Source organism: Zonotrichia albicollis, chromosome 1 (assembly GCF_047830755.1).
Source record: "Zonotrichia albicollis isolate bZonAlb1 chromosome 1, bZonAlb1.hap1, whole genome shotgun sequence".
Lineage (NCBI taxonomy): Eukaryota > Metazoa > Chordata > Aves > Passeriformes > Passerellidae > Zonotrichia > Zonotrichia albicollis.
In genome coordinates this window covers 109,038,624-109,061,569 of record NC_133819.1, presented here as the reverse complement: position 1 = coordinate 109,061,569, position 22,946 = coordinate 109,038,624, and the positions used below count along the sequence as shown (strand labels likewise).

The following is a 22,946-nucleotide window of genomic DNA, read 5'->3' as shown; positions in this document are numbered from 1 at the left end:
GTACCACTAGCAAAGCCACCCCCCTCCACCAGCACACAGCCTTCTGCTAGGGTGGAACAACAACACAGCAGCAGCGGTCAAATGCCATGACAAGAAGTGGCAAGAGAAATCGTTACCAGGAAAACCCAGCTGTGCTGGGATACGGCACGAAGCACCATACGGAAGCCACCACACTGCTTGCTCCATCCTACTGTTTTAAACTATTGATAATGTCATTCCTGTGCCACTGCTCAGTTCTGTCTTGGAGTAAAGCAGTAGTATGGACTTAGCGCTGCACTGCAACCTCCACATCAGATTCTTGCTACTGAGGACTCAAAACTACACTAATATGAAAAAAATAAACCCAGAAGCTCTGTTAACACTACCAGCTCCTCCTGCTGTCGGTTACCTGTGTGCATAAAGTGAAAAAGAAATGTGAGAGGGGAAATAACACAGCATGGGGTTCAGTTTAAAAAAGTAAGACTTATAATATACAACTTAATAAGGGTCAGATGCATTCAGCCACAAATCCAACTCCTGAGCTGTTAAAAAAAAAAAAGAGGCACAAAATAACAGGAACAAAACTCTGATAAAGTAAATGTAAAAAATCCATAGACAAATGATGCAGACTTTGTTTTGAAAAAAAAAAAGTCTCACCAGTAGGTTTTGCACCAGATTCTTCACATTCTGCCCCATCTCAGGGGCTTGAGGTCCGCTAGACGCCAGTTTTACTAGCGTAGCAAGAAAATTCTTGCATTTCTTCACATTCTCTAGCATCTCCTAGTGTGGAAATAAACAGAAGACTGTTAGATGTTGCACTGTCTCTTCAACCTCTGATGAACATACAGAATGTTAATTTTTAATTAAAAACTTTTTTTTTTCCTTACTGTAGAAGCGCTGGTCTGTGCTACTGTTGTGCCCTCTGCTTTCACAGAGACTGCCTTTTGGGAGATAGCTTGTGCAGGTGGTCCTGTAACTGGAAGTTTTACAGGTGTTCCAGTACTCAAAGGCTTTACAGCAGTAACTGTAGTAACACTAGCTGTTGCAGCTGCTGGCTGAAGAGAAAAATTAACACTTTTTAACCAAGGAACAACGTGACAAACATACTGGATTCTGCTAGCATACAAAGCAGCAACTTCCCTGGATTCTGCTAGCATATAAGGTAGCAGCTTCCCTCCACACTGCTATCTGAAGCACAAAGAAACAATTCTTCTCCTTGTTTTTAGAGTTCAGAATAATTTGTTTTGGGAGGCTCTATTAAATATAGTAAGTGACAGCCACAGCAATAATTCTATTTATAAATCAAGGGTGGAGGGAAGAAATTACAGAGACACATCCAGACCAAAGCACTGCCTACAACTTTGAAGGAAGAGAGGAAGGCAAAATTTGTCTTGAAGAAACCGATATATTAACTTTGCCAGGTTCCTACAGTCTAAGACTAATGGATTTTGGACAGTGCTAAGCCAGGTGATACTGCTCTGAAGACAAACAGAACCATAAGTCATTATTTATCTTCCAGTGTTGCCCTGAAGCTCCTCTCCCAGTTGCAACACCCCTTGCTTTTCCTATCACACACAGGGTAGGCAAAAAGACATCATGACAACTTTGGAAGGATGCAAGTGCCAGCAGAAGCAGCCAGCTCAGCAAATGGACCTAACAGGTTCTTCCTGCTTTTTCCTCGTGGGCAGCAATTTGGATCTCCTTCTCCTCTGCCCTGACAGAAACTCTCACAAAATCCAGTTGTTTTGAGACCTCTTTTTAAAAGCTCATTATAATTTACCAAGAGATTCAGAAGCTCCAGCAACAGGAGAGTAATTAAGGTTTAGGAAAAAATACCTCCCTTCTTTGCAAACTAGGCTAAACCTAAAACCCACTAAACTATTTCTACCTCAGATTTTAAAGAGAACAAACAAACAAACCATACCCAAAAAACCAACACATTTGATACAACAGAATACAACACAATTAAAACAATCTGCCCATGCAAAAAACCCACAACTTTTGATTTCTCAACTTAAAATCTGAAAAGCCAGAGGGAACCTGCAGGCAGAGTTCCAGGTTAACATTTGAAACTTGGAACTTTATTTGAAATGAAGTTGGCTGTCATCTTTCCTCCAAGCCTGTGAAGAGGAAGGGAAAGTCTGGTTTTGTATTTCAAATTTTAGGTTCAGATCTGCACTATGTAACAGCTTTCACTGACTCCTAACACATTTAAGCACCCCAGCTTAGTTGAACAGGCACAACTAACACTGGCTAACTGCATCAATCATAAGAGAGTTAGACAGGAGTCTAACTTACCCTACCATGGATAAAACAAAAACTAATCAAAAGTGGGACAGACATCACACAGAACAGCAGTCTTTCAGGATAGGGAAATTAATGAACAAACATTTAAAGCTAAAGCAAAACCATAACGCTTTTGTCATAGATTTACAATTTTTTCTTTTCTGGGTAGTGTCCTGTCCTCCCCAAGCTGCTGCCAGCTTGACATGAGAGCAGCAGGCAGCTACCAGAAAGCTTTCTAGCTCATTCTCCCACTGTTGGTAACACTTTAATAGCTCTCTGCAGGATCTTTGCCACCACCACTGCCTCTTCCAAGGATGAGGCTCAACAGCTCTGAGACCACAGGGAGGCAAACTGGGCACAAGAATCCCACAAACAGATGGGCAGGAGGAAGACGGAAGGGGACACTGCGCAGATCTGCCAAGTTGCAATGCCCTGGGCTTTTAAAAGTCGAAAACAGGAGCTGATCTCTTGCAAATTCCAGCATGCTTACACATCAAGACTAGAAGAGCATTTTATCAGATGAGGGAGGAAACAACAGGAAGTCTGCTGGACCCTTTTCCCAGGAAAATGAATATATGGGAATTAATTTCTGTCATCTGCCGTCAACCCTTTTCGCTACCGATAATTCTCATTCTCACTTTGAGCAACAGAGAAACGGTCACCATGAAAAAAAATGGCATTAATCCTGCATATTTTGAAGTCATTTCAAGAGAAGAAGTGCTCTGCATCTAAATGAAAGTGCCCCAGCATGATGCTAATTAGACACTTTGCAGCTTTGTTATGCCATCTGGGAAACAGGTAAAAAATAACAATGTGCAGGTAATTTTGTCTAACCTCAGAGCTTAAACATTCAGGAGTGTCAGAAAAGGGAAATATTTTCGCTGATGAGGAGAATAATCCTGCAGTCAGTACCTACAGGGAGTGTTCCAAGTTGGATTTCACACAAGACTGAAGACGCAGAACCAAGCCAAGTATTATTTCCTCTCCACTCTCCACCACTTTCTGTGGTGACATCATGCTTCCAGACCAACACTCCTCTCCTGTGACCTCCAAAAATTATCAAGACTAAGATCAGGAAGTTATTTTAAGACTGATGAATGAATTGCTGCCAAGGAAATCAGACTCAAGGGCTCTGCCATCCTTTCCTCAGATGGTTCCATCAACCTTTTGCAATGGCTCCCTTTGCAGCACTCTTCTCTTGTCCACACCAGGGTGAGGAGCAACATGACCACATGATGGCAAGATGTATCCACACTGCATCTATTTACTCTTCACTGTACAAGGAGCTCGTACAGAGGGCTTTGCAATTCTCTGTAAAACAGAGGGGCTTCAAGGAAGCCACTCTAAACAAAACAGCTCTGTTAATCTTTCCTAGAGTCATCATTCCTGCTGTCTAAATCTAGCCCTACAGCTCATTCCAAGTGTTCCAGTTTCTACAGTGGGGAAAAAAAAAACCAAAAAACAACCAACCTACAAAAAACACTCCAAGTCTATTGTTGGAGATTTTTTCAGGGATGGCCTAGAAGGCAGCTGTGAGGAGCAGGTTCTCACAGCCTGTTTCTGTGAACAGCAGAGGTTCTCAGGTTATTTTTAACTACAGGTAAAAGTGACAAGCATGAAGGCCTTGAGAGCCTTGCACATCAGAGTTCTCAGGCAGCTTTCTCATAACAAGTGGATGTTCTATATTTGGCTGTTTTGGGAAAGCAAGAATAATTTTGAGAACCCAAATCTTGGTATTGGAAACATAAGGAGGGGTTGGTATGTTATCTCTGACCTATTGTGAGCTCAGATTTTGCAATATGCATGAACTTGATTAACACTGTTATAAAAGGTGCCTGATTGATTAATAAATCGGAGTCGATGGCTGACCAATGCAAGATGGGTCGTCTCCCTTCCAACTTCAATAGTCTATGTCTTTAAATATCTCAGAAGAACACAAGTGTAACAGACTACATCAAAACTAAATTAAAGTACAGAAAAACCAAGCCAAAGGCAGATAGAAGTTTTAAAAAGAGAAGTTAATAGCATGATGAATCTCAGTGTTTAGCCACATGAGAGTGTGAGGATGCATGCGACTTCATCCATCAGATGATGGACAACCTTCATCTCTTTTCCCCAGTGCAAGTATAGTAGATAACTACTGTTTTTATATCCTAAAGACCTCTATGCACAGATCACAAACACAGGGTTTGCAAGCTGGTATTCCAAAACAAAAGTAAGGAACATCCATTACTGTATTTAGACACAAAGCATACATTGTTTCCATTCTGAGTAAAATAGGAACTGTGTTAAGAGAGGCCTCTGGGTTTTCCACTTTAGCCCCAACATTATCCATCTGTAGTGAGAGGGAAGTGAAAAAAGAGCACAGAGTGTGAGTAGTGTTCAGCTGCTGATCCAGAAGAACAGCAGAAGGATGAACTTGTTAGTAGTCATGGTGTTACCACTGTCAGCACACACATCCCTAACGCTTCAAACACCCTCAGGGTCAAGAACATACATCCAGCATGTTTTTTTGAATGACCGATCTTGCTCATCTACTGAGTGTTTTGTCAACTGCTACAGCTCAAGTCTCCTTCAAAGTCTTGTCACAAAACACAAGTACAAGCCAGCCTTCTTCATGATTTCTCCTGCAGATTATGAACAGAACATACTATCTGCAGAAAAATGCAGGTTTTTCATTCCACATGCTTATCCAGAAGCCTGGTCCCCAAGAACAGAGGATGAACCACACGTAGGAAAAACCTCATACTCTGCAGGTGATAAAACCCTCTTCAGAAGAGATCTACAACATTTTTTCTCTAGAAAAAGCAAAATAAGACCTAGGAAATAAGACAAAATACTACCTGAAAATAATGAGGCATTTTCAACCACTGCCTATTTACAGCTGTACCTGTGGAACCCATCTGCCACACTCAATTAGAGAACAGGTCTTCAGCTACGACCTTCCTTCAGCTTATAATGAAGGGGAAAAACATCATATACATGAAAAACAGCTTGATTGGTGCAGACAGCTCATTTTTCCCTCAACGTCATCTCAGGTATACCTTTTTCTGCACTAAGGAATCAGGGAACCCCAACAGGAGCACATCTCCCTGAAAAGATTCAGCAAGAGATTGCAGGACCTCTGTCACAGCACACAAAAGCACTGGAAATGGCTCTCTGAACTATTCATTGTATTCATTGTTCATGTGCTTTCTACTGTAGTGAGATAAGATTATCTGACACACGCTGACAGAAGCCTAATTAAATTATGCATTTAAAAAAACAGATTTGGGAAATAATTTGTTATGAGGACAAAGGTTACTAAGCTTACTGAAAACCAGATTACAGTTAGAAATAACAAGAATGCATCCATATTTTCTCCAGTTCTTTCTGTCACTTATTCCACCATACTATAAAGCTTGCAAAGTACCTGTATTACAGCAGGTGTCTGAACAGTAGAAACCACAGCATTTGTTGTTTGAGATAACGTTTTCACAGGAGCAGCTGCTATTTTCTTTACTAACTGTGTGCCAGAATTCTTTGAAAAAAAAATTAAAAATAATTACACATGGGCAGAGAACAGTTGTCAGACAAGTCAATGACAAAACAGACATGGAAGTTGGGGTCAGATACAAACTGAGGCACATCCTGTTAACAGTAACAACACAGGCATCATTCACACAGTCCATATCATTTAAACACTGCTCAGCAAAGCCCTTTGTCTACCACTTGAATATTCAATAACAGATTCAGAGACATTTAGAGAAAATGCATAATCAGAATAAAATGGTTAAAGAAATACATGAATTGTTACTTTTATGTACCTCTTTACTCTTGCATGCTGACTGACCACACTACAAGAGATGGAAGCAAAAAGCCAGCAGAGTTCAGGGAAGGAGGAACATCCTAGGGACATGGGAAAGCTCCTCAGCTTTGGAGAAATATCCCAACAGAGGATCACAAGGTTTAGACAGTAGCAGTAACCATTTAAGCAATTTTGACTGGCATTTTGTTTCTTAAAATGGTTTACATCATCATCGAGAAGTTCACTAATTTGACCTTTACCATATGTAACAGGTTTTCACCCAAGTAAGAAAGCAAAGCACAGAGTGATGTTTATTGGTGCAAAACCAAACACCATCACCCCACTCAGAAAGGGTTATTTAACCCTCCACAAATTATTTGCAAACCCTGTTCTAACTACATAACATACACCTATGCCCAACTAAAGTTATGAGAGAAGTTACCTGCACAGCACATATTCTGATTGCAGGAGTGCTGGTTGGCACAGATGGTCTCACACTTGTGTTGCTTTGTGTCTGGTTCTCTGCTTGTCCTATTGACTGTTGAGATACCAGCATTAGGTGGCCATTACTGCTTCTGATAAGAACAGTTCCTGTTGAAAAAAAACACATTCAGACTGTGAAATTAAGTTATATTATGGCTTTCCTATATTTCTGTGGAAGAAATAACTAGACCACACAAGATAATGTAATATTTACTTTATTACTCCAAGGAACAGCTGCCAAGAAATATAAGAATAAAGTGCACATCAGCTTGACTATGTATCTCATGGCAGAAAATAATTTCTAAATTCAAGAGAAAAACTTAACCACTGGCCACGCTGAAACATGGTGTGCATACAAGATGCAAATTGCAAAGCAGATCACCATTTGAGTCAAAAAGATATTCTGAGCATTAAAAAGACAGACACACAAAATATACACACACTCTGGGATTAGTTTAGCACTAATTTTAAGCAGTTCTTCATCTGCAAAATTCACCACCACTATCACACTTGGCTGCCTCTTCTGTTTCTGAATACTTAGGCACATACTTAGAGGTGAAAACACAGCTCAGAGAAAACTAGCGAGAACTGAAGCCTGATTAGTATCAGCTCACCTTACCTGTATCAAGATCACCACCCCCTGTCAAGAGAGCAGTGGTCTCCCATGAAAATCTAAGTCACTGAGATATTTGAAACTCTCCCTCTGTCAAGGGCATGCCCAAAAGCATTAAAAGCCAGGGTTTTATTGGAGCAGTTTGAAGCCAAATAGGGAGATTCCAGTGGGAAAGCATTAAAAAACAAAGTGAAAAAAAAAAAGACCATTCAGCTACTAAAGCCTCCTCACCTAACGGCTCATCTCTGAAAAAATCAGAGGATTCAAAACAATCAAAAATACAAAATGCCAGCTGGATGCTCAGTCTGTACAATGTCAGATCCTTCAAGGGAGCTACAGAGGACCCTACCTTTGTGGTGTCTCATCTCCTTTGCCTCCAGCAGCAGCTGCTGCAAGTCCACCACTGAAAACACCATCCTCAAACACCCTCACTCAACACTGATCTTTCAAATAAAAGGGAGGAGGTACAGGAGAATCCAGTAAATAAGACTACTTCAATGTTTCTGGAGGAGTGCATTAAACTTTCTTGCAAGTTATCCAATATCTTTGCAAGTTATCCAATATCTGAAACCCAGATCTTCTATGCACACTTACAATCTTTCCTAGTGTAAAACAAGATGGCAATGAAAGTCTTTTTACGACTTGGTTAGTCTAAAAGCTGACAAAATACAACCATACAATACAGCCTAAAAACACTGTTTCTGTCTGAGTTCATATGCATACAACAGAAAAAGCCACAAGCTCCCTGAGTTGGGTTTTGCTGAGTATGTTTTGGGTTTTTTTTTTAAAACAATCAAGCTATAACCACATGCTTAGAAACAGCTTTTCATCCTCCACATCTAAAAGCATAAGAGGATATTGCAAGACGACACAAAACCTGGTATAAAATTCTGTAGCATCAACATATTGCCATTTACATAGCAGACACAAGCTGAGAATTGCAAGAGCAGCATCTACATGATCCCCTCCTTCCTCAAGCAGCTTTTACTACATGGGGCAGATGCACAAGGCAAGTTGCATATTCAGAAAAACACTGTTAACTCCATCTGACAGCTCAGCTTTCTCCTCCTCCACTGATGACTTGACTATAATTATATTTAGGTACAGATGGATCATTTAATTTAATCAATGAATAACCGGAATTATAGAAAACATATTAGATTTCTCATTTTCTTTTCACGCCATCTCATTTAGACAGTGATTCATGGCAAACAATTTATCATCTGCCAGGAAAAGAGCATTGTTTCCCTTGTTCAGACCACATGCTTATGCAGATTTCATTGAAAGAGAGAAAGTTGACCACATTTTGCTAGCAATAGCATTTCTCTCTGCTCTAAGTCTACATTCAGAATGGCAAAAGTGTTGCTACTGGAGATTTTAGGCTGTTCTTTTAAAAGCCTGGTTTAAAACATCACTGACAGCCATACTACTTTGAGAAGGCACATATAAACTTATAATTTCATTCCTTTAGAGGTTTGGAATGCATTAAGAGTGTACTTGGATATTTTGTCACTACTCATTACATTTGTCTGTTTAGTCAAATTATCAGAAGTGCATTTTCTACTTCTGCATTTGAGAAACCACATTGATACCAGTCAACTTGCTTACAGGGCTGGGACTGGTTTTGCACTAGCATTCTGCATTTTCAATTGGCATTCAACAGAGATGGAGACCCTGCTGGAAAAGTATTCCATCCTCCAGTCACCTGAATGGGGTGAGTTTCCAGCACAATCTACTTGCTTGACAGGAAATTACTTCAAGAGTGAGCTAGAAAGTTTATACAAATACAATACAGTTCACATGTAAATTCATTAACATCTCCAAAAAAGAAAAGGTAAACAAGTAACCCCTTTACATTTGAGCAGGATAGCAGTGATCCTGAAAAGGATGCAACCCAAAACATAAAGCAGGTTTCCATCCCTAGCAACAGGATATGGCAACACAAGGACATCCATACTGAATTAAAATAACTTGGTGAAAGCATCCACAGAAGAAGTTACCTAAGGCTAATCTGGTGGTCACAGCCTTGACTGGAACATTCAACGACAGTGATGCCTGTTACTTGAATATAAGAGTAACAAACAATCATTTCCCTAACTTTGTTCCATTTGGCAGAATTTTTAATGAAGTGTGGTAATCTTTTCATGGCACCAGATCTTTGTGACACTGGCAAAATTATAACTCCAAACCAGTATTATGGTAATCTACTAACTACTGCTTCTGCAGGTTTAATGCTATTGATGCCTGATGCACAGATAAAGCTGAAGGCAAATTTGAAACAGCTGTCAGAGCTACAGCTCCACACACTGAAGAGCCACATATTGTCCAACCCTGAGAGATGGCTCTGGGCAGTTACAACTTGATGTCACACAGGGACAGTAAACTGACACATGAATTGCCTGGAACACTTTGAAAGCTGTCGAGAACAGCACTTATTTTTTACCTCTTATTGCTACAATTTAATTACAGTTTTTCAAAACTTTGATACTTCCCTTCTGCCTGGAAACAAAAGCAATAACCCCATAGTACAGCCAATAGCACAGACTCCAAGAGGCAGCACAGGAGGTCTTTTATGACAGAAGAAGAGGTTCCATGGCTCTCAAAACCAATGCCAGAAGTCTCATACACTTTATACAGCTGCACAAGTGTGAAATGAGGGAACAGCAGGTGATGGTAACCTTGAGGCTCTTAACAGAAAGGTCACGTAAACAGACTCGTGCAGCTACCAGGACACTGCTACCAGAAATGAAGGTAAGTGCAAGAATCCACATTCTTCACTTAGCAGGGGGGGAGATAGTACTTCTTATCAAGAGCTGTTTTCACATTCACTAGAAGGAAAACACTAACAAAATAAACATGAAAACATGTCTGGCAGTCACTGCAACTCCACAAGAAAATGGGAGGAACAAAGACAGAACACATGAAACAACACAGGATCTCTGAACAGCTGAAGCATGAAGTTTCATCTAACACCTCTCAGCACTGTATTTAAAAACAGAAAAGGTATTGGCAATTTGGACAAAATATCAGCATCAGTGGTAGTAAATGAAGAGCAATGAAGCATCCTCATAACACCAGAGATGCCCTCTTCTGGGCTGCACTTCCAGGAACATTGTTTGATAGTTTTACTGGAGTTGTCTCAGAGAACAGGAATGACTTCCCCACTATTTATGCACTTTGATAGGAAGAGCAAGGCACAATCCCTTTGGGGCCACAAAGCTGTTCCTGTTTTCAAACCAAAGTGACCAGTTACCATCAGGGATTATTTCTTACGTGCTTCACTGAAGGACTCAAGTGTCTCCAGCAGATTAAAAAGCAAAAACAGGCCTTTTTGCAATGAATTGATACTTCTGCCCTCAGATATTCTGCATGACCTGCCAAAACATACTTTGGAAAGTTATTTGGTTTTCCAGCACTGGCTGAAAAGGCAGTTAAAACACAATCAGCTCTTTCAGTCATTTGTTCTCTGCACACCTTTCCTCATCTGTAACACTGTGAAGGGAGCTAGAGGGGAAGTAACTGACAACCAAAATCCACCTTAGTTTCCTCCAAAGCTACACAGAAGGAGCCATGCTATACCTTCTTACCTTGAAGAGGTCTCATTGAGATCTACATCCAGTGCCCTGCCTTCTCCTGGAACCAGGGCTGCAGGTACCCTGCTTTGAGGAGGAGAGCCTGGCAACAGTCCTGCAAAGTTCTGGCAGCCACCACCCAGATCAGCCTCTACTGAGACATGCCAGCACTGTGAGCAATGGAAAATCAGAGGTCTTCTAATGAATTTTATTTCATTTTGCAAACTTGAGAACCCTCTGCTACAAATTTTCACTGTCACAGCACCACTAGTGAAGGAAACCCAGCTTATTCTGAACTTGGTTTAGCACCCAGCCCAGGAACCAAGAAACACAGGTTAGCAGCTTACAGATACCTCTGCATTTTAACTAAAAAGCACCAAAACCTCACGGGAGCATGAGCAAGAAGCTGTGGGATAACAGCAGAGATCTGTTTATGCCACCTGCAGGGGCTTCACTGTATTTCAGGGAATAGTGTTAAAGAAACCACAATGCAAGGAAACCACAATGCTGTTAACAGAAACCTGTGCTGCAACTGAAGCTCTGGGCTTCATCCAGCAGCACTGAGCACCAATGAATGCTGAAAGCATCCCACCATGGGCAACCTCCACCATGTAACACGAGCCTGAGACATTTCTGACGGGGAACTTCCCCCAGGAATTTCCCCAGATGAACCAGCTGGCATTTGTGCTTCAGTGGAGATACACCTTATGCTGTTACTACAGGTGAGGCTGAAGTTGTCACATTAAGCCACCACTTTGATTACAAGGTTTCCAACCCAACTGCTCAACCAAGAAGCTCTTGGGAACTGCTGCTTAGGGAATAACGTGAGGAAATGAAGAGCAGTCTTTTGCTCCTAAAATAAAATACAAGGAAGAACCAACCACAGTGAGACCAAGCTCATTTAAGAGAGCATAAGTCACAAAAGCTGCATTCAAAGATGGGTAAATTTAGCTTATTTCAAAACAAGGAGTGCCTCCATCAGCTATGCTGCCAATCTTAGTAAAGTACACTTAAACACAATTAAAAAACAAGGCTAAATGGGGACTTCCAGGTGTCAAATCAGTACCTAAACAACAAAATTGTTTTAAAACAACAGTAATGTGTCAGAGCTCTCTGTTCCTAAACAAATCCCGTTCTTTCACTGAGCTACTCAAAACAAAGCAATAGCTTTTAAGGAAGCTATTTCAAGCTAAAACCAAGCTTTAAAGGATGTTTTCATATGAAACTAAGTGGCAATTAAAAAGGAATAGTGGTTTTAAGTTTCTTTGACTATTTAGGATTATTCAAAACTTGGAAAATAACATACCAGACACTACTAATCCATGCAACAGGTTTGAATACAGTTTTTCTCTCTAAAGACATCCCGTAGGCAATAAAAGCCTGGTTTTTCCTCTTCAATTCCATTTATTGAGCCCCACAGACTAGGTCACCCAAAAGTATTAAAAAATACATTACAGGAGTGAATAAGACAGACCAAAAAAGGGCATTATTAGAGATGTAGACTGTTCCAGTAGTGATTGTATCAAGGTGCATTATGCCAGTAGGTTAGCTGAAAAAGAGTGCTAAAGAGGCACAAAGTGTTAATGAAATACTGGGAAAGACAGTAATTAACTTCTACATGATTGACATAGTCCTTCTAATACGAAGGGGCTGTAATGTTTTCAGATGAAGTTTGGTCTGTAGTGCATGCAGGAGAACTACTTACTCCCTACGAACCTCACTCAGTATTTGAGTTTTCCTAGCTATTTACTGCAAATTTCTGTAGTGGAGATGAAGAAACAAGGACAACAGCCCAGTTTGGAGGAAACACCTAGCTGTGCTTTTCACTGTTTTAGGAATGAAGCCACAACAGTGATCTGGAGGCTACACCAAGTTACCTCATCCCAGGCTCCCAATAATGATCTCTACCTTCTATTTTTAAATGCAATTGACTTCAGATAGTAGTTCTTTTGTGAAGTCACAAAGACTGCCTGATTTAGGCTTTTCTTGGGAAAAACACCTGTGCTTGTTCTCATATTTCCCAAATAAGTAGGGGAGAGGGCTCATCTACACTATATGGGGTCAAGATAAGTTGTTCAGCAACTACACTATACCCACAAAACATTTTACTCCATACAACAAATCATTCCAACCTTTGGAAGTTAATTCTAGCTGATATAAGGATTCAAAAATGTCCAACCCACAATCAAGTACTGCTATTTCAGCAACCAGAATCACTCACCACACATCCAGGCCCTCAAACAATTAATTCCATTCACACTTTGTTTCACAAACTAAATAATTACATATCTCAGAAATCGCCCTCTGTGCTCTTTCCCTTGTTCCAAGGAAGCTTCTAAACTAATGGGTCTTCATAGCAATGGCTCAGGACCAGTGACTAGCATGTAATTATTGCAGAGTCACAATGAAATGTCAGATTTTGAATTCCAATGAAAGACACCTTGTTTCACCCATGGATATAGAAATCATTAATTTCCATGTCAGGAGAAAAATTCAAAGGGCATGATCCCCATATTCTTTCATGCTACAACAGAACACAGTCTACACACAATGTTATACCTGTAAGTACTTTAAAGATGTTGGTGGCATCTCTGCCAACTGCACAAACTGCACTGCAGACCCATACAGACTCTGGAATACAGCTTTCAAGGCTGATGTCTGACATCTCACCTTTTCAAAGCCAGTGACCAGCTTTCCTTGCAGACACCACTGTCCAGCTGACAGCACAGTTCCACCAGCATTAACATTTCTCAGACTGTCTGGGTTGCTCTGAGCAGTGATTTAAACAAGCACATGTACACACCAATAGCTCAAGGGGTTTGCACTCCAGCAAAGGCAGCTGCCTCCAGTAACTCCAACCTGTCTCTGGCTAAGCATCTTCCTCTGCTAAGAGCAGGCATCAACTCCTGAGATAGCAGGCTTCCCAAGCACAGAAATCCAGGAAAGGGATGATACTATCTCTTCTAGGCAGGATGGAGCAGACTCTGGTATCCTATTGTTTGAAACAGTCTGGAATAATGGACACCGCACATCTTTCTCAAGAGTGTAAACAAAGTCCCCTCTCCCTCCCTTTCTCCAGGAACTAGACACAAAGTGCTAAAACTGCAAAATTCTGAAGCCAAGTTTCACACGCTGCTCCACCAGCAAGTCTTATCCAAGCTGTTGAAGACTAGCTGCTCATCAATGTATTTTGGTGCCCAGATGGATATCTGTTTAACAGTCTAGCAACTGGGTCCCCTTAGTTTTCACATTTTCTGATGCCTTTTCACAGAACACAGGCCCACATTTCAGCACTAAAAGAGTTCTCCTCGACAGCACATACACCTGAGCTTCTCTCCTTGAGAACACATTTATACCCACGTAATTTTACAGTTATAGTAGAACTCTTAAGCAAAAGTATAACTGTACAAACAACAACAAACAACCAATAGGTTTTCAGGGCATAGTCACAAGATGGCAATACCATTTCTATTTGGATTCAGAGTGTATTTATTACACTTGAATCCCAAGAGGTGCTGTTTTTATTATGTGTAGGCATCAGGGATTCTCAGCCAACACTGTGCACGATGCAAATAAGGCAGAGCCTTATTTGATATTGTGATAGCATCTAGCTCTTGTCCTTGGGCCACACCTTTCAGCAACTGGGATCATTTCCCATCAGCATTTCCCCATTGCATCTTTGTGGTTTGCAACTTTGCACCTTGAGGCTTGGTTCCTTTCCTATCTGAGTAATCAGACAGTTCTAGGACTGTCTACAGCTAAGATGGTCTGACTTGAGCATTCTCTAGGACCAAAATTACCTCATACAGAAGCTTCAAACATTTGCTGGGGACTCAGCTGATGGCAGTGAAATAGTACCTCAAAGGAGCAAAGTGACACTTCCTTACTCTCAAGACAATTTCTACTGCATTGAAAGAAGCATTGAGTCTCCACACCACATTCTCTTGTGTACTCCTAGTATTCACTGGAGTGAAATTCTTCAAACAGCAAGTTATGTGCTTGGCACACTGCAGCCATACATATAGAGCAGACAGCTTTCTAAGGACCAGAAGGTATGCCAACACCCTGCACTTACCATTCCTGGAACGGCCACTGAGCTGTTACTGAGAAATCTCAAGCTGAAATGTTGAACCACAAATTTTAACTTTAAACCAAGAGTTGCTGAAAACATCATCAGTTTCTTGGTAGTGTTTTAACAAGGGACAAGATCAGTCCCCTTTAAATCTCTGTCTCCTTTAAGTAAGAGGTCAGTTAATTCAGATTAATTTTACAATGGGACATTTGTTTCCTCATTGCTCACTTGGGGACCAGAAGAAAGTTGAATTCCACTTCTGAAAGTGCAAATTCACTCCTCAGCTGGATGGTTTTTCACTTGCCAACAAGGGATCAACACTGAATTTTAACCCTGATCACCACCTTGCTCTAAGTGTGATGGAGCAAACAAAAATTATTGCAGAAGACAGCAAAACCTTCATGGGAAGCATTAACTTCTGTCTATACAGATATTGTGGAAACTGTCACAAGAACTGTGTGATATTTGTCAAGTGCCTAGCAGCTATGTATAAAGGTGTTCTGAGTGCATTAAACCCCTTGAACAGAGAGCACTGATTGCCCCACTGAGACTGCCTGGTAATGCACCACCCACCATCCACTGGACCTGGCTTCCAGTGCTCTGCTGGGAACAGGTGGCAAACTGACACCAGGCAAGCTGCCAGGGAAAGCCTTCAGGTGCTGTGCCAACCAGGGCATGCTGTTTCACCCAGTTGTTATTCTAGCATGGATATCCACCCAAGGAACTCTGATTTCCCAGGCGACTCCTAGGAGCAGCCAGAACTATTGAAAGCATCTCTGCCCCCACCAAGCTGGAAGTGTTCTCTGGAAGAAGCCTGCAAACACGAGCTGTGAAAATTAAGTGTTACCATATCATCGGACTGTTCTTACAGCACAGTAAGATCACTGAGCTTCAGCAGTTCTCCAGCCTTAACAGACCCCAGATTTCCTCATTGGCAACAAGGATCTTCCATCTATTGCGATTTTCACCACACACTTCAGTTGCAATCAGAGCTTATTTCCTCAAGACACCAGTGGAAAAGATCTGTTAGTGGACTTTGTTCTAAAGGTGATCCACATAGCAGAGCAAACCTTAATCCTGGCAACCTGAATAGTAAGACACTTAAAAATATATATGGTGATCTTCTCAATTTTGCAAATTACACCTACTTTTCTTCTAACATCACCAATTTTCAGAAAATACCAAGAGAATTCTCAAAAACATATTTGCCTTTTGCTTTTGTCTAAATGGTTAAGGCAGTACTAATTATTCATCTTTGATAGTTATCAAAAGTGTTGCAATTTACATCAAAACTTGCATACACATATATCTGTAAATACAATCCTACCCACCAGGCACAGCACAGACCCCAGCCAAGTGGCATAACAAATACCTGGTTCTCTAAAATGACTTAAAAAACCTGGTATGGTTGCTACTCAAAATAACAACACGTGAACTTACCTAGATTTTATCAGCATATTTGGAAAAAAGAATACTGAAACATAATTAGTATTTCCTCCAGCTGTCACCTGTGTGAGTGATGCTATTTTTACTGCTACAAGCTGAAATGTCCTTTAAATACTGCAAAAGTAACACCAGTCATGCTCATGTTCTCTCTCTTTTAAGGATTAAAAAAAAAGTTTACTGTACACCAAACTGTGGCTGCAATTCTTTGCAATACACTCCAATTGACTGTAAAATCTGAACAGCATTTAACATTAATTTTACTGAGCATCATACTTCCATGCTTCAGGATTCAGAATGCATCTAATTTTTTTTCCTGTGTGCTTGAAAACCATAAATCTAGACATTAGCTTTGCATCTTCTGCCAAGATTTAAATCTTAATTCCCTCATGGCTGTGCATTTAATCATATGAAGGCATTATTTTGCTAGACATACTCAGTCCTGAAAGCAAAATCAAGTCCTACAGTGCAGCTGAAATTTCAACTAGTTACAGCACAACACATTTCCTTGCTATTATCTAAGTTTGACTTAGTTCTTCAAGCCCACCAAAGCTTTGCTCACCCTTCCTCAGGAAAAAAAAGTTGATCAGTGTCACCTAATGTGAAGAGAGAAGCTTGCAGAGAATCCATCCCCAGAAGCCTGCTAAACACAGGTCATTATTGGGATACAAAAAGTTACAAGCACCGATGTAGCCCCTACTGGTCTAAGCACAAATACTATGCTCAGACTTCATGGGATTGCCAACATTCAGAAACTGCATACTTTAAAGGAATTTCTATGGTTTTCTGCCTGTTGAAACAAGAAATCTTTAGAGAGCCTACTCCTACTCAAACATAATGTAAATCAAGAAGTATTTTTAAATCAGCATTTCCTCCTATTCTAAAGCAATGGACCAGATACACATATGAAAATATTGAATTCCTCATATGGTTTTACCACTGAAAAACTACAACTAGAACATGACAAGGGAGATTCACAGCACTCTGCATGAGACGTATTAGGTCAACTTCGAAAGCAGAAGGAAGCAGCACCCCAATGTTTATCAGCCCTTACCTCTTCAGGTTATGTTCTGCAGACAATTAAGAGAAACTCGACAAGACCAGGCTCCATCCCACCCCATTGCAGTTTTGGAATACCTATGGTGGGCTCCTTCCCACCCACAGGAGTGCACATGCTGCCTGCTCCACGCCACGCAGCCCAGCCACCTCACCCAGCAGTGGCTGTGCTTTCTGAAGTTACCCACTATCAGCCTAGATAAGCTGCAGGCAGTGGAAAACCTGCCACAGACGAGGCAAAACATCCTAGCAAAGACAAGTGAGCTGCAAACAGAAACCAAGAAGCTGAACTTGCTGCTGTTCCCCTCTAAGTCAGGTGCAAAGGAAACCTTACACGGAGACCATGCCTTGCACCACACTACTAGTGAAATTATAGCACACTCAGGGCACCTCTTCTTTGCTGACACCGTGCTTGCTCAGCCCCACTGGTGTTAGCAGTAATGGAAACCATAAAACAGAAATGCACATACCAGAGGCAGCCAATGCTACAGTGCAGAGTGACGGCAGCTGCTGCCATGGCCCTGTGTGGCATCAGGTGAGGTTTTCAAAGAATTTTCCTGCTCTAAGCAAATTGAAGGTAACAATGGAGGATCCCTGGCATCTGGTTCAGTTCTGTCCTTTTTCATGGCATCAGCAGAGAAGCAGATTTATATACTAAATGTCCTTTGAACACCTGCTTGTAACGAGCATTCCAGGTCCAGGGATAGACTGAAAGTACAGACACAGAAGTGACAAAAACCTAAGTTCAAGAAAAGTAAACAAAACCGGGAAACAACATTCTTTTTGTTGTTTTTATGCTCTTTTTCTACCCTTGACTTCTCCAAAGCATGTGAGGCCCAAGGACACTAAGGTAAACTATAGACATTTGCCACAGCCCTTGTCTCTCCTTCCCCTTCCCAATTATTTCCTCCTGTCTAATAGCACAGCCCATCCATTTCTCCCCCTCATTAAGCTCAGGTTAACCAAGGACACAATTTCTTGTTAAGCAGATGGTCCATGACATGAGACTTTTGCAGGTTTGTAGCATCAGCACAGGCCACATGGAGCTCAGGACTGAGGCAGCGCTGCACTCACCACGCCACTCTGCTCTCTGCAGACCCAGACTGCGACGTGCAAAGCCTTCTGAAATGCTGCTAGCCTTGTGCTCCTGTCAGCAAAGAGGGCAACTGAGGAAAGGTCCCTGTGGCAGATCAAATTCCCTTCATTTGGGAGGACACAGTCCAACCACTGAGTCTGAGAGCTGATGGTATGCACGATAAGAAGACCAAAGCCACCCCTGAAGTCAGAGCAGCTGGAGTCCCACTTTGTGCTGAAGCCTCCACTGGTGGTCAGCCAGGGATGGACTGGAGCAGGAGGATGGCCTTGGGTATCTGCAGCGCTGCTCTGCTGAAAACCAGTATTTTGTAGAGGAAATCATAGGAAGGTGATGAAAAACCCTTGTTACTCATCAGCAAGCCCGAGTCTTTCAAGACTAAGAGAACTTGTAAAGCTCAGTGGTCTTTCCTGGGCAATCATACAGAAAGAGGCACTTGGCAAATGGGCAATCTCTGCTCAGGGACATGAGGAGTCAGTCATTAGCCAGTCATCTGCTTTTCCCAACTCCTGGCTTCAGTCTGAGCAAGAGGAAGGGGGAGGTAGAGATGGAAGAGAAGGAGAGTCGTAAATTCCGGATTTCCATGAACCTCCACTGCCCTCCAGGTCACAGAGGCACACACAGCTTTGCTGGTGCCCTTCCTTGCCCAGACTGCAGTGCTGTGGAAGCAATGCCCACTCTGGGTCACAAGCAGTCCATCAGAAACTCAGCATGACCAGTAAGGGCAGTGCTGCCCAGCCTTCCTCAGAATAAGCCACCTCAAATATTTCCTCAAACTCAAGGGAAGGATGTCTTCTGGATGCATTTTTCTTAACAGGTGAATGCCACAATTTTAAACCTAAGTGCATCCTCCCTTCTGTATTTTATCCTGTGTGGCTAGATTTGGCAGTTTATTTGAAATAAAAAACTTTTCAAGCCTAGGAATTTGGTGGTTTATTCCACTTCTTTTTCTTAATGCTGCTAAGTCTTGTAGCTTTAATGCTATCCATCTTGCATTTTTTATTATTAATTAAAAAATGAATCCACCTAGAAGACAGAGGTAAAATACTAATGCTTTTTCAAGATAGAATGCATTTTTATATAACCTTGCAACAATTACATAGACAAATTCCCCTGAAACATTGATCGATTTGAAATCTGACAACGTCTAGTTTCTTCTGAAGCACTGAAGTCCATACTGTTATTTTTATTTACAATGCTGCAGAGTACCAGCACCTCTGAACTTCTGATACAAAAGCTGCATTGTCCCAGGAGCAAGGAAAACAAGCTGATGCAACTGAGGAGTAATACTACTTTTGTGACATCTGCTTCCTACCACAACACAAGTCAGAGGACACTCAACAGTATACCTGGATGCAATCAAACCTAAGCTACTACAAAAATCCTGTAAGTTTTGCTAACTTGTAGTTGCCAAACCAAAGGCAACTCACACGATCATCCACCTTCACAGAAAAGTGTTTAACTGAATGTCAATACATTCCAGAAAGCAAAAGTATTAGGTACAAAACCTGTAAACCTGGGAAGCCCTGCTACAAGAAGTTAATATATTTCCACTATGGTTCATGTCAGAGGAAAGCTGGCAAGGATTTAAACTCACCCTTGACTGCTGACTACCCAGACATTACAGCATCATGAGTGCTGGGAAATCTACAGCGAAACTGACTGACTAAAGACTTTTTTTTTTTAATTAGCATTATATATCTCTTTGGGAGGTGCAGTCTTTGATAAAGACATTAGGATTAAAAAAAAATGAGGAAAGAAAAAAAAAGCAAATGTGCACTACCAGCACAGGAATTACTGTAAAGCCAGTCATCCTTTTCAGCAACCTGAAAGTAATTGCAACAGATGCTCCAACAACAGAACTGTCCTGGCAGGAAATTATAGCATCAGATAGCAATGAAGTCATTACATATCTTGGGGTCTCAGCAGAGAGAGGCCAAAACCAGTGGAAGCAAAGTAACTTTTTCTTTTTTTTTTTTTTTTTTTTTTTTTTAAGCACTTAAACACAGCCCAACAGGGAGAAATTAGAAGATCAGAACCAACAGCACCTTCTCCCTCTTAAGAGAAAGTGCAGGTGGAAGACCTGGCAATCCTCTGTTGCTATCCAGAGTATTAAGGTGTCCATATCAGCACTGTGCAACTCCTACGTTAATATTTTCACTGCTGCTATAGGAAGCACATCTGTAAGAGCAATGTCTCTCCGAATCCTTACGTTTCCCACAGAGGGTTTATAGAAAAAAAAGGGTTTCAAGGAGCAACACGTAATGAACTGTCAACTCTGTCCTCCTCAGGCACGGCAGTATTTTGTTCCATTGGCAGTCGCATCGGCCTGGTTGTGCCGGTGACAAGAATTCCCGCGGGACCGCCCGGTCGGGGGCGAGTGCGGGCAGCCGGACCCGCTCGGTAAGTTACGGAGCCGCTCCGCAGCCTCCAGCCCACGCTCACACCCCCTCCCCGAGATACTCCTTCATCCCTGTTCCACCAAAGCCTCCAGCAGTCTTTTCCAAGTCACACATAAGGGTAACTTGGCCGCTGACTTTTTGGTTACTTCTCCTGCTCTTCGTGCTACCCAGCAAAGTCAGAAGTTGCATTTATCCAGAGACTTCCAGATCCATCCTGCAGACGGGCTGTAAGCATCCCCAGCGCTGCTACCCGACTGAGCCCAGGCACACAGCCCATGCCCCGCAAGGCACACGCACACGCCGGTTCCCAGAAGTTTGGGGCAGACAGGGAGCCCGAAACACACATTGCCACTACATCACCGCCACCCCCGCCGCCCTGCCCGTCCTTCGCCACGGCTCGTCTCCAACAGCAAGGGCAGCGCGTCGGGCTCCGTCCTGCCCCACCGAAGCCCCGCCAGCGAGGACCGCGACAAGCCGGCTAAGTCGCGACATGGGACGTACCCCATCTGGGGCATTCCGGGAGGGATCACTCACCTGGGGGCAGCTGCAAGTTGGCCGGCAACTGGAGGGTGGCTGCGGGCGGCCCCTTGGGCGCCACCGGCCGCGGGACGCCGGGAGCGGCTCCCCGCAGCACCGGGGTGCCCGCGGGACGCGGCGGGGCGGCGGCGGGCCCGGCGGGCACAGCGGCGGCGGGGCCGCCCCGGTCGGGCGCCGAGCCCGCGGCTGGGGCGCAGGCGGCCGCCTGCTCCGGGCGCCCGCCGGGCATGAGCCTGACGGGGGCCGCCGAGGCGCTCATGGAGGAGGAGGCGGCGAGGGGACGGGGGGCGGCCGCGTCGCGCAGAGCCCCGCGGCGCCCCGCAGCATCGCGGGCGGGGGGCGCTCAGGCGGTGCCCCGGCCGGCGGCTCGCCCGCGCAAACACATGGCAGCGCCGCTCCGCCGGCTCCCGGTCGCCGCGCACGTGGGCCCGGCCGGCCCGGCCTCCCCTGCCGGCGGCGGGAGGGCGGGAGGGAGGGGAGGAGGTAAGAAGGGCGGGCCAATGCCGCCAGCGCGTCCTACTGCGGCGGCGCCCGGCCCGGCCCCGCCGCCCCTTTGAGCCCGCCCGTGTTTATGGAGCCGTGCGGGCTCCAGCGCCTGTACCGCGCTGAAGTTAGCGGCGGCGGAGAGAGTTCGGGCGGCCGGAGGGGACGCGGCCGGAGCCCCGGAATGGGGGTGAGGCGTGGGTGGCCACGGCAGAGCTGCGGAGCCTCCTCCCTCCGTGCCAGCCTCCGGCCCGCCTACCTGCGCCAGACCTCCCCCGGCTGCACCTGGGCTGCAGGTGTCCTTGGGCTTGCATTCAAAACAAGAGCGGCTCCGGCAAGTGTCAGAGTTCGTCGTGTCGTGATGGGAATTTGCTGATAGGCCGAGACGGAAAAAGGAGCACGGATCTGTACGGATGAAAGGGACAACGCTGTCCCGTTTGACCTTCGTAATCGGGGCTCGACTTGAAAAAAGATTGAGGGAGGACGTGGAACTCAGTCCCCCTTGTAAAGCACGGGGGTGATCCTGACAGCATACACACGACACAGCTCTAAAAACAAATTTTAAAATACAACGGAAAGTTTTTGCACGTGTGATAGAGAACTCAGCATGACCTTGAGTAATTCTGCTTTGAGGTCGTTGCGTATCATAACCAAGTCTAGATTAAATTTCAATTCATTCTGAAGCATATTGATGCCCATGCCTTATTTTCTGCATAAAATTTAAGGAGTATTGCTTATAACTACACAAACTGAGTACAATGTAAGCAATTATAAAATACAGGGCCTATTGTACGGCTGATTAAAGTGGTACAAAAAGCTCAAAGTCAAAAAAATATTAGGAGAAAAAAATAATTACTCTTGTATTCAACTTCCCTTGCAATGATGTTTTTCAGATAGAAAGGTAGACAAGAAAGGGAAACACTCCTCTTCTTGGCCATTTTGATTAACAGCTTTGCTTGATTCCACAGCATTAGTGCTTTATATTGCTGTCAGCAGCTGCAGAAACAGAGAAGAGAAATTGCTCACCTCTTGCCATGCGTACTTCTATTCCACAACAAATCAGCCCAAAATCTCAAAGAGGTGGCAGCAGCAATGGTCAGAGTTTCCAGGTGTCAGAGCACAAGCTAAGAAGATGGTGAA

The 22,946-nt window shown here is 43.3% G+C and overlaps 1 protein-coding gene across 6 annotated transcripts in view; it reads right to left on the bottom strand.

The window, feature by feature from the left end:
* TAF4B (TATA-box binding protein associated factor 4b) overlaps positions 1–22,092 on the bottom strand; it is a 73,378-nt gene extending 51,286 nt beyond the window's left edge. For 2 of the 6 annotated variants that reach the window (XR_012582235.1, XM_074549895.1), the window contains exons 1-5: positions 21,321–22,087; positions 6,495–6,643; positions 5,678–5,785; positions 867–1,034; positions 637–759 (exon numbers count right to left, since the gene is read on the bottom strand). Coding sequence is in view for 5 of the 6 variants with exons in the window: in XM_074549895.1 (XP_074405996.1) it covers positions 637–759; positions 867–1,034; positions 5,678–5,785; positions 6,495–6,643; positions 21,321–21,582 (810 nt within the window). In the remaining variant the exon portion in view is untranslated. Of the gene's footprint in view, positions 1–636; positions 760–866; positions 1,035–5,677; positions 5,786–6,494; positions 6,644–21,320 lie in introns of all 6 variants that reach the window. The other 4 variants (XM_074549900.1, XM_074549871.1, XM_005479665.4 and 1 more) reach the window with 4 other exon arrangements.
* Between the last annotated feature and the right edge of the window lie 854 nt (positions 22,093–22,946).